Raw genomic sequence first — 12,381 nt, forward strand, 5'->3', positions numbered from 1 at the left:
TTCTATTATCTAATTAATTTTTTTTATAAAAGTGATAAATTATTTTATTTATTATTATAACACATTTTTTATATGTTTTTATAGTACATTTTCTTTTCTGGTTTGAATTTAATGTTACATTTTTTAAATCTAAACAATTTTTGTTTGGTTATCTTGGTGATTCATTCATACTTTAGACATTTGAACTCTGACAATACATATACCATTTGATAGATTTAAAATTAAAATCTGATTTAAAACACAAGCAATCAGCGTTGTGACGTATGACCTAAGAGTGAAATATTCATCTTGAATTTATATAAAGTTTAATTATAACATAAGTGTCTAAATTATATCATTTTCTTTAAATAGGTGTTTAAATTTTTTTTTGAATCATCTAGGTGGTTATGTTATAATGTTAACATTTTAAGTATCCAGTTTGTAACGACTGTCAAAAAAATTTATTAAGTGATACACATCGTGTTTATATATTTTAAAAATGTTTATATTTAATAAAAAAATTAAAAAATTATTATTTTTATTAAAAAAAACCCCAAAATCTCTAAAATTGCAAAACAACCCCCAAACCTCTATCTCTTTTTCCATGTCAATGGCGACTGCTCCTGGGCTTCGTCGAGGGGGCTTTGCACTGGTGATAGAGATGACGCTAGACATGGATAATGAGTCGGACGACGCTAGACATGGATAATGAGTCGGACGACGCTAGAGAGGGACAACAAGGCAGACGGCTCCTTCAACTTTTCTCTCCCATTTGTTTCTCCGCACGAGATTTGATGATGGCAACTTACAATGAATGGATGGATGGCAGTGAGTTTCGTCGACAGTGGATGAATATTCGTCAACGACAGTGATGAACTTTGGGTTAGGAATTTGAGGGTATTTGGAGATTTTAGGGTTAATTTTAGAGTTTTTTAGAAATTTATTTTTTTGATTTTGAAGAAATTAGAATTTTTTAAATATAATATATTTTTTATTTAAAAAAAAATCAAAATCACCCGAACGTAACGTATGTCACTTAACAAATAAATTTAACGACTATTACTGTCTAAACACCTTAAAGTGATAACATTTATAACATTAGACACTTAAATAATTCAAAAAAAATTTAGTCATCTATTTGAGAAAAAAATGTATAATCTGAACATTATAGTCATATATATATATATATAATTTCCAATAAATTATAATATTATTTATTTTTTTATTTTCGTGTGTTCTATTTTACTTTTCAATATTATATTGATGTCATTTTATAATTTTTATATCTATAATCCCAACTAACAAAAATAATTAATTCATTTAAAACTGCAGACCTGTATCGGATAAGAATTTAAGAAACCATATAACCTCATGCAATAGTCTTAATATACGATTAAGGAAAGGCGCTATCGATTTTGTTATTATTTTTTTAACAAAATCAATAAAAATTTACCTAAAACATTATTATTTCTATCTAAAACATTAATGTATTTTAACATTTCCTGTAAATTGACTAATAATAATAAAATCAGTAAAAAAATAATATTTTAGATAGTATTTTATCGGATATGTTAACAAAATTAGTAAAACACCCAATAATAATAAAACTGATAGAAATAATAATATTTCTGGTAAATTTTTAACAGTTTTGTTAAAAAAAAACTAATAACACTTTTTCTTAACCATATATTAAGACTACCGCAAGTGATACTTTCCTTATTCCAAATACATTATTTAAATCCAATATTAGTAGAAGAAAACTACGGAATGTGTTTCATAATTCGGAGGTCTCCCACAAAAGCTGCTCTCAACCTGACGTTGGGACAACCTACTATCTTACCTCCCTTTATCCCATTACATATGGGAATAAGAATAAGCTAATTCGTAGAAGAAAACCAAATTAATTATTTCTTAAAGAATTATCTCCATACAATAGAAGCCGTTTATATCTCTTACTTTTCCCAAACTATCATCGGACGGTGTAGGTTGTTTTTACTCAGAGAAAAGAGTGTTATACTTCTTCATCGCCAATTCACTGAATCAGTGACTTTTAATCACTGGATTTATAAAACCTTACAAAAAAAAAGGGGATTGTTACGCTGACACTCGTAAAATCTACAGCTCGGCTCTCTCTCTCTCTCTCTCTCTGAAATATTTCTCCATGTCCGTCGTAACCGTCGTCAAATCCCCCTAACGGAACCGCTTACGCTCTCAATTCGTCCCCTTTTTTGTTCTTTAAATCGAAATTAGTGTTGGTTTTCGGTTCCGTACATGGCGGAGGACGACGTCGTTCCCAAGACCTTCCGAGCTCTTGTCGAGAGCGCCGACCGTAAATTCGCACGAGTTCGGGATTTCCCGTCGTACGGGCGGGCACAAGGCCAACACTATTTCCACAAGGTCTTCAAATCCTACATGAGGTTATGGAAGTACCAGCAAGAAAACCGAGCGCAGCTAGTTAAAGCCGGTTTGAACCGGTGGGAGATTGGCGAGATCGCCGGTCGGATCGGCCAGCTGTATTTTGGCCAGTACATGAGGACGAGCGGGGCTAGGTTTCTAGTCGAATCCTACGTTTTCTATGAAGCGATTTTGAAGAGGAGGTATTTCGAAGGGGGTGAAGTGAAGGATCTTCGAGTTCGGTTTAAGGAGTTGAGATTTTATGCCCGGTTTTTGCTGGTTTCGTTGATTTTGAACCGGACCGAGATAGTGAAAGTTGTAGTTGAAAAGCTTAGAGCTCTTGTTGATGACTGCAAGGCTAATTTCCGGGTAAGAACGAAATTTGTTTTTTTCCCCTTTGTGTGCGTGGGGGAAATTTCAAGCTGAATTTTTATTTTTATTTATTTGTTTGTTTTTGCTATTGTTTTGATACGGTGCTTTTCCAGTTTTCGTCTTCTCTCTTTGTCTGCTAAGGGAAATTATGAATAAATAGTAACAAAAGAATTTAGGTTTTCCTGAGAAATATTTTTTTCTTTGGATTTTAAGAAAATGAAAGGGTAATGATTGAATATTATCGATTACCATCTAATTGCCAGTAAATTATTATCAAATAATAGAATTCAATCTCTCTCTCTTTCTCTTTCCAAATTAACAGTAAGAATATGACTCAGGTAAATTTACTGGAGAAATATAACTCTTTTTTTCAAATAATCTAAAATTTGAATATATGAATGGATCAGCCAGCTTTATTTCCTCTGTCCCTTATTTTTCTCCTCATCTTTGTGGTATCTTTTTTTTCTGTTTTTTTTTTTTGTAACATCATCTCCAGTGTTTTATAAATAAAAAGAAAAGGAAAAACAGTTGGGCCTTAGACTTTTTTTTTTTTTAAATCCTATATTTTAATAACCATTTAATTTATTCTTTTTTTTTCGTAATGTTGAGCTAAAAATTAAGGATAGGGTTTCAAATCGCGGCCGCGTTTCAGTTATTTCGGATTTACCGTGATTGCGGCCGGGTGTAACTCGGAAGGCGGCAAAACATCTATATTGCGGCCGAACTAGCGGTCGTGGACCTTTTTTAAAACCCTGATTAAGGATACTTATGTTCCAGGATGATTATGCTTACGTCAAAATGTTTTTCTTGTAAACCTTAGGGCTATTTGTGCGTGTGTAAGAAATGATTTATTTTTTTGCTTTTGTTAGGATGGGTTAGATTTTTTCTTCTGCACTTCCATTGGAAGAAAAATGGTCATTCTTTCTCATTGAGCATGTAATCAAAGTATTTGAAGTGAAAAATTTTCAGAACATGTTTGTTTGAATTGATGAATGTGAACACATTATTGAGTGCTGTGCAGTATATTAGAGCATGATTAAGTATGCTATAACGAAATTTTAGTTTTAGAGGTACATTTTGTAAAGCTTATGGGCTTATTAACTCTATACAAAGTGTTAGTAGCTCCTGGTCGGTGCATATGATTCTTCTCCCCTTTTTTCAGGAAACAAACTTTAAAGAGTGGAAGCTAGTAGTGCAAGAAATTCTCTGCTTTATAAATATTGATACAACTTTTACCATTCCAAGTTCGAGGCCATTTCGTTACTGTGCTATTCTTGACAGTCATCCAAAGTCTGCTTCATATGTAGCTCGATTCCATGCAAAGAAGATTCTAAAGTTTCGAGATGCTGTGGTCATGAGTTATCACCGGAATGAGGTGAAAATTTTACTTTTTGGTCTGACTATTTTGATTTTGAGGCCGTATTCTAAACCTGCAAATTGAGATTCTTGTAATCTGTTGTTCTGGTCATTTTCAGGTAAAATTTGCAGAACTTACTCTGGATGCATACAGAATGCTGCAGTGTTTAGAATGGGAGCCTAGTGGATCATTTTACCAGAAGCATCCTGCTGAACCAAAGGAGAATGGTGTGGCAGTTGATTATTCTGGAGCTTCCGGACTAATCGATATGAATTTGGCTGCAGACATGACTGACTCGACTCTACCTCCGAATCCAAGGAAGGCTATCCTGTATCGACCATCTGTGACACATTTGATAGCAGTGAGTTACAAACCATGTTTATTGAACTTGCTTCTGCTATAAATATATATTAACAGGAGATATTTAGGCTAGTTCATTTCTTTTAAGATCGTTTTAGGTGGTTTTTAGACATTTTGTTCCACTATTCTATTCCCAGTTTTCTTGTACCTTTCCAGGTTGAAGGTGAATCAACATCTAACATACTCTTTTGGTAACCAATTTGAGTTGGAAAAATAGTAAATTAATTAAGATTTATGATGGCTTCCTCTTGAGAATTGAACCACTCAGAACATATTTGTTCACGGTTGACTATTAGGTTCTTTTACTATTTTAGGAAGAGATGTGAGGTCCCTGCTATGCCACCAATGGCTTCATTAAATTGTAGTTAACAGTGTGTTTGTATTATTTATGATGGGGGACTTTGCTTTTGTTGTCTATCAATGGCATAATCTTCTTTTGTCTTATTTGAATGCATTTTTGTTCTGTCAACAACATAATCTTCACGGATATTTGTATGGATAGAATCATTACGAATGATGTTTAACGAATAATGTTTGGGCAGGTTATGGCAACAATTTGTGAGGAGATGCCTCCAGAGAGTATTATGCTTGTTTATCTATCAGCCTCAGGTAATTTTTCTTCAACATCATTGCTATCTGAGGGGGAAAAAATAATTTTCTCTTTCCCCAATCGGAATAATTTGAATGCTTTTCTTCTTCCTAAATTGTTGACACAGTGATAATTATGCAGGGAAGCCTGGTCATATTAATGCCTCTCAGGTAGAAACTTCAGGAGGATCTAGGCGAACAAGAAAAAGCATGCTCGTTTCTCACAACTCCCTTGAACAGAATTGCTCTGCACCTGAATCCCATGTCAATGGTGTGAAAGAGTATAGTGACTACTATGACAATTACCTGTGGTTAGGTCCTAAAGGAAATGGTGGTAGGTAGCTCTAGCCATATCTAATGCTATATACTATCTTTAGCTTTTATTCTAAGGATTTGTGGAGCAAAACTCCTGAATTTGTGCAATATGAATTTTATTTAGTTTATTCCAATTTATCTTAGATATGATTTTCTCGGATTTGCAGGTTCAAGTAACCTCTATCCCGGTGATATAATTCCTTTCACCCGAAGACCTCTTTTCTTGATCATTGACAGTGACAGCAGCCATGCATTCAAGGCAAGTTTTTCATAACTTGTGTATGCTTGACAAGATATGTTTAATTTACTTCCTATTTGCAACCATAGTTTCTGCCAGATTTTTCTGCTGTGTTTAGAAGGTGACATGTTATAGTATTCTTTGGTGTGGTATTTGAAAGAATTTTGTCATATTCTTTAATTTTAGAAAGTTTAAACCTTAAATCACTTATATTCCTCTTATTTTTCCTCTGACCTTCAATGTGATTACATATGGTATTCACAGTATGGAGTTGGATTGAAAAGATGAAAAATTAATGTGAATATTTTAAGAGGATACATAAGACTGGAATTTGATTGATAGTAGTGAAGTAATATTGATCTTATTGCAACTTGCAAATAAAGTTAAATTGATCATAATGCTTTTTGCGGATGGAAATGATGGATAGTCAATTAACAAAAGGAAACTGAATCTTACTATGGTTATAATGAAAAAGGTGGAAAATGGAATTTGAAGGTTTTAAAATCTTATTCAGTGGTCTGCGGCCATTAGATAAAATTTTCTTGCTGAAAAATGCAAATAAAGTAATTTCTATTGCAATTCCTTTAAAGATGAAAATGATGGACAATAACTGAACAGAAGACATTAATTGTACCCTTTGCTTGAAATGTCGATTGGTAGGCTTTGTTTTCCTCATTCAAGGTTTAATATATCTTTCTGAGCAGGTGAACCTACTATCTAAAATGTTCTTTTAATATTATGACAGTCTGAGAATTAACTGCTTGAAACATGTTTGTTTACTGCTAGGTGTTATTACTATTTTCGGAAGAGGTGTGGGGTCTGTTACATTGCTAGTAGCTTCATTAAACTTGTCGTTAACTGTATTTGTACGATTTGGAATGGGAGATCTCATCTTGTTATTATCTTTGTTATCGTTCATCTATGTGATTCCTTACACTATAAATTACTCTGAATTTCAGGTCTTACATGGTGCAGAAAGGGGAGAAAAAGCTGCCCTACTGCTTTCTCCATTGAAGCCATTTTTCAAGGACCCATCCGCCGCTGATATTAGTCAGAATGGAAGTCAGTTTACCTTTTTCTTGACTGCTCCTCTACAAGCATTTTGCCATATGGTCGGATTCCCCTTGTCTGATAATGACATGGTAAATTTTCAAATTATTCGAGTTCGTTAATCCTACATTCTCTCTGCACCTGTGGGTCATACTTTTCCTTGCTTTTCTGATTTTAGGAGGTTCTAGACGCTGCCGAAAGCATACTATCTACTGCTTTCTCCAAGTGGGAAGTAATTCTTTGCAAATCACCTAGCCTGGATCTGATTTGGGCACAGGTTTTATCTGATCCATTTTTAAGGCGGATTATTGTTAGGTATTTTATCTTTAATATTTTTATCTGATTAGCTTTTGCTGGTGTAAATATAATTAAGTTTTAGTTTAATGGAGGCATTCTGAGACAAAAAAGAAAAGTACTGAATGAAATGACTATTCTTGCGACTTTTATCCAGATTCATATTCTGTCGAGCCGTGCTTTCTGCCATCTCCCTGGAAGAAGGGAGTGATCAATTTCTTCCACTTTGCTTACCAGAACTTCCTAATTCCCTCTCTCCGAAGACTGATGTTGTGCAGTCTTCTGTCATCCAACTTGCAGATCACCTGAAAGTTTCCCACTGCTTTTACTTTGCCGATGCATAAGTGGGACCTTTTATGTTGATGAAATCTGCAACGTAACATTGTTGCATCCAATACAGATCTTATGGTGCTGTAGCTCCTAGAGTTTCGAGACACGTCGGACTTTCTGGGCCCTGAAGGTATATGATTGCTGAGTGGGGCTTAAGCCAAGCATTGTCGAGGGGTATTTGATTGAGCATGCTTTTGCTTAACTTCCATACATGACTTTGCTGGTGAGCATAATCTGTATTCTGGTTTGGTACCAAGTTGAGATGGGTGCTTGATAACATGCAACATAGTTTAGTAAAGGCTTTAGGAGTCAGTTGATGTATCTAAAGGTAATTTCTGTGCCAGCATTGCATTTGAGTTTGGGATTATTGTTTTGTTTTTCCATTTTGTTCCTTTTTTTCTGTAAAAAGAAAAGTGAGTCTGGGGGTAGGGTAGTGGGATTAATTCTTTTTCCTTTTGACGGGTTTGATTTACATGTATTCTTAGAAAAAGGTAAAAGGGTAGAAGGTTATTGAATATGATTTGTATTTGAGGAATCATTTCTGTACATGTATTACATTTTCCTTTTATATAGTTGGACTTTTGTTTGTCTTCTTTCACAATCAAAATCAAATGAAATCTAAAGCAATATTGTTCTCATCTTTGTCAATAGAACTATAGACGGGTAACTTTGAATTTCTTTTATATACTATCTAAAGTATTTATAATCTTGTGGGTAGTTCAATGTAGGAGAGTTTTCACCACAAAATGGGGCTAGATGCAAGTAAATGGAGCATGCTGGAAACTCATTCACTGAATAGATATTCCACAACATATTACTGTCTTTCTTTGACTGATATTCTTAACAAATGTCGAACAACTCATATGATGGATGATAGAGAAATCATGGATCGTGGCAATTGTGAGTGTCGGTGGTGTAATATGCGACTCATTGGTGGTGGAGTGATTCGCGATAAGCAAGCTTCATTTGGGTTCCCCAGGAGTATATCTTCAAGTCTTAAAGATTTGTTAATCAGAAATGATAAAGCTACTAGAGTCCTATTGCCAAGAGATGAAGCATATCCAGAGGAAAATGAACGCATTAGAGTAAGTTTCCGAAATAAGTTGGGCGTTATGGGTGACATCACATACTCTAAATTTAGCTTTGGTTCGAGTGGAATTAACGACCGACATCCTCAAATATCCCTAAAAAGCCACACCTTTTTTTTTATTCCTCCTACATCTGTCCCCCTACATTCCTGCACTGTTCTTGTTCAATATTTATCCTCTAGCTTAAATTTTGAGCATTGTTAAAACAGTTTAACTTCCGTTTAATTTTAGAACTCGTTGTGTTTCCAACAAATAATCCCTTCTCCTTTATATCCAAAAAAACCCTTCTCGTTCTTCCTCACAAAGGAAAACTCCATCAACACCACCACCACATATCAATAAACCTTCAAAAACATTCCCATTTCAATACAGATTTTAGCTTCTTCATTCTCAACTTTTCATGGTATTGCTTGGAATCTTGTCTTCCAAGATAGATAATCTTTTAGTCGTGTGGAATTTGTGATTGGAAAGGAAGTTTAAGGTTTGAGAGAAACAAGGCAATAAATGACGCAGCTTGGGGAGGATTCATCGTTGTTGTCTGCAAAAGAAGAACAAAGAGTTGAGAAATCTGCAGACAAGAGGAGAATTCATGAACTGGAAGACGAAATTAAGAGAAGGGAAGAATCCCAGAAGAAGATGTATGATTCATTCGTTGCTCAAACCAAAGAGCTCGAGAAAAAAAAGGTTTCACTTGAAGAATCAAGGCAAGAAATCACATCCCTCCGTGAAATCCTCGAGAAAATGAAAGGTTCATCCGAGGCTGCCGCATCCCAGAGTTATTCTTCATTAGATAGCCTCGAGTTCGAGCTTCAATCTACCAAAGATAACGAAGAGAGCGTTGCTTCATTAAAGGCCAAGATGAACTCGCTAGAATCTGAACTGAAATTGACCCGAGAAGCCGAAGAGAACAATCTGAGAGCCCTGGACGACTTAGCCTTAGCATTGAAAGAAGTAAGAACGGAAGCCATCGAAACCAAGGAGGAAGCATCGATGATAAAAGAGGAGCTCGAGAAATCAAACCACGAAGTAGAAAATCTGAAGCTAGAGTTGAAGAAATTCGAGGTAATGTACAATGAAGCAAAGAACGAAGCCGAAACATTCAAATACATTTCCGACAGGTTAACATTAGAAGCTGAAGAAAACCTAATGCAATGGGACATGAAAGAGACGGGCTTTGTGGATTGCATCAAAAAACTGGAAGACGAAAGGAATGCTGCACAAGAAGAGAACAAGATATTGCTTGAATCACTAACAGAAGCTCAAAACATGTACAGAAAAGCCATGGAAGAGAAGGAAGAACTGAAGGACAACAAGAAACAGGCTGTGTATGAAGCTAATTCCCTAAATAAAGAAGGCTCAAATAAACATTCCCCAGAAAACGAAAACTGTAAGAGTAATGGATCAGCAACTTTCGAGATCATCAGGGAGTGGAAGCTATTGCTTTGTGAAGAGAAAAGCAATAAACATAAAGATGATAAAGCACATAACAAGAAATCAAAACAACATAAATTCAGCTCCCCTTGTTTGAATATAAAATTCCCATATAAACTCAAGGAGGTTGATCAAGACGAAACCAAGAACCTGATCAAAGAATGTGATGAAGAATCGGAGTCTGATTGGTCTGATCCACTGAGGGGTTCTATATTTGATGTGGTTGAAAGTCCAGAACACCAGAAAAAGTCTGCTTTTGTGGCCATTGATGAAGATATGAATAACAGCGAGGAGTTTTATCATCTTGGGACGGGCCATTTCTATGTAGAAAACGATAAGGCCTCCCGGAAAAAGAAAGCATTGTTGAGTAGGGTTAGTGATCTTTTAAAGATAAGAACCTTGCACTAGGGTTTACTGTGTAGGATTAAAATATGATATTAGTTGGCATATTATTATGTATATTGATATTACAAAGTATAATATAAAGTTAAGAAGTCAAATTATATTATGCATCATGCATGTCATAGATATTAAGGTATAATGAATGAAAGTTAAATATCGAAAACCCTAATTGAGCCGATAAGGATGGCCATGGACTCAAAGTAGTTAAGTCGAATCTTGATCTACCGAGCGAAACCCAGCTGCACGGGGGCCATTGGCCGTAGAAGACAACTGACAACCACTTCTGTCCCAGGCCTATTCCTAGGAACAGAGAACTAAAGACAAAAATGAGGTCGGTTTGAATGTTTAGTGACAAATTTTAAAAAGAATATATAGGATAATAGATCGATGATTGTCATGGTATTGCTTGGATTATAAAATCATATTTTAATTATATCTACTAACATTATTATTACTTTCAATCATTAATTCAACGACATAATATTTTAAGCACTCGCTCGATCACATAATGTAAACAGATAGTTGATTTACAAAATACAACTCAAACAACTTTAAGATTAGATTTTATCATATCTTAGTCAACATGTTATTATTTAGCACATACGACTGCCAAATTTTTTTAATAGAAAATGACAAGTTTGAAATATATGAATAGTCAAGTGATCATTTTATAACTTTTAATAGTCAAAGGATTCAACAAAACAATGTCCTATAGTCGTGGGACTCAACAAAATAGTATCCTATAGCTAGGGATTATTTTATAATTTTTAATATTCGAGAGACTCAACAAATTAAAACCCTATAATTGAGACACCATGTGTGTATTTTACCCTAATAAAAATAGCATAAAATTTGCTCTTTTAAAACATTATATGTTTCTTATTTTAGTGCTCCTCGTATTGGAACTTCCCACGCACTTGTATTCGAAGAAATCGAAATACTATATTTAAGAAGGAAAAAAATATATATGGTGAGAGTGACCGTGCATATTTTTCATGGAAGACGAATCCAAAAATGCCACTTTCTTAGTTTGTTATTTAATTTACCAATTTGCCAGCTCTTTTTGTAATTATTAAATGTACAAATCTCAATCAATCCGAACGTAAACTAATGGTTAGGCGTGGAGAAATTATTTCATCCACCTTTTGCACCGATAAATTATTTCATCGAACTTTTCCATCATATCGTCAATAATCTCAATCAACATGTCAATTTTTTCATATCATTTATGTTGGATTAAAATCCATAATTATGGGTACATATTTATAATTTATATTGTTATCATAAAATATGACATAAATTAAATGATCGATAATATTATAAAGTTATAAGGTATTAGAAGTATCTTGAAAATAAATGTGTAGATACTATTAAAGTTGTATTTATAATTTGATGAGGGGCAGCGTTATAAGTACATACAATAATTGATTCTTAAATCAACTATATAAAGTGGTTATGGTCCCTAAGAAATAGATCATCTCGTATTTTTCTCTTGTCCCATCAGAGAGTTTATACTCAAGAGAATTCTAGATTCAATGACTTAAACCTATCAACTAATTCCGATACGCTTCAGCATCTAGTATTTTATTATTGACTTAATTTAATGCATATCAGTTAAAATCAAGGGTAAATTACATAAATGGTCCCTTGACTATAGGTTGCTTTAGTAAGTCCTCCGACTATTAAAAGTTACAAAATAATATTTTGACTATAGAGAATTACTTTGTTAAGTCTCTCGACTATTAAAAGTTACAAAATAATCTTTCGACTATAGGGAATTACTTTGTTATGTCTATCGACTATTTAAAGTTACAAAATGATCACTAAACTATTCATTTTTTTCCAAACTCATCTTTTTCGTAAAAAAATTGGCGGCAATTTGAACTGTATGTTAACATGCTATAAGCACCAATTTTCTTACCCCGCCGTACCCTACACACCCACTGCCAACAGACCACCGTTCCCCTGACATCCCACGTTCCACGCCACTACCTTGCCATGCCAACACTGCTACCCATCCCTTACCAACTGCAACAACCAACTACACCAAACAAATGTAATATGGGTATAAAAACCCACAACGAACAACATACTAAAATTTGGTGACGATCCAACAGCCGACGACGACGAATCGGAGAAAAGAAAGTTGAACGGTTTTCAGCCTTTTTGCGATGAACAATGTT

General features: G+C 34.4%; 2 protein-coding genes across 2 annotated transcripts; both read left to right on the plus strand.

Moving 5' to 3' along the window:
• The first annotated feature begins 2,093 nt into the window (after positions 1-2,093).
• LOC120202175 (protein SCAI-like) lies at positions 2,094-7,870 on the plus strand. The gene is made up of 9 exons (XM_039202647.1): positions 2,094-2,742; positions 3,908-4,120; positions 4,221-4,463; positions 5,005-5,071; positions 5,193-5,384; positions 5,533-5,624; positions 6,563-6,745; positions 6,832-6,968; positions 7,105-7,870. Exons 1-9 carry the CDS (start codon positions 2,251-2,253, stop codon positions 7,289-7,291), a joined length of 1,806 nt encoding a protein of 601 aa, XP_039058578.1. The 5' UTR covers positions 2,094-2,250; the 3' UTR covers positions 7,292-7,870.
• A 999-nt stretch (positions 7,871-8,869) lies between these two features.
• LOC120202152 (WEB family protein At4g27595, chloroplastic-like) lies at positions 8,870-10,204 on the plus strand. The gene has a single exon (XM_039202631.1). It carries the CDS (start codon positions 8,870-8,872, stop codon positions 10,202-10,204), a length of 1,335 nt encoding a protein of 444 aa, XP_039058562.1.
• The last annotated feature ends 2,177 nt before the right edge of the window (positions 10,205-12,381 follow it).

This window comes from Hibiscus syriacus, unplaced genomic scaffold, assembly GCF_006381635.1.
Source record: "Hibiscus syriacus cultivar Baekdansim isolate YM2019G1 unplaced genomic scaffold, ASM638163v2 tig00008262_pilon, whole genome shotgun sequence".
Lineage (NCBI taxonomy): Eukaryota > Viridiplantae > Streptophyta > Magnoliopsida > Malvales > Malvaceae > Hibiscus > Hibiscus syriacus.

Bases quoted from the DNA above. Each gene is read 5' to 3' on its own strand.
- LOC120202175 (XM_039202647.1), top strand. From the start codon at position 2,251: ATGGCGGAGGACGACGTCGTTCCCAAGACCTTCCGAGCTCTTGTCGAG. The intron at 4,121-4,220 runs GTGAAAATTTTA...GGTCATTTTCAG, and splicing joins TGAGTTATCACCGGAATGAG to GTAAAATTTGCAGAACTTAC. The intron at 6,746-6,831 runs GTAAATTTTCAA...TTCTGATTTTAG, and splicing joins CCTTGTCTGATAATGACATG to GAGGTTCTAGACGCTGCCGA.
- LOC120202152 (XM_039202631.1), top strand. From the start codon at position 8,870: ATGACGCAGCTTGGGGAGGATTCATCGTTGTTGTCTGCAAAAGAAGAA.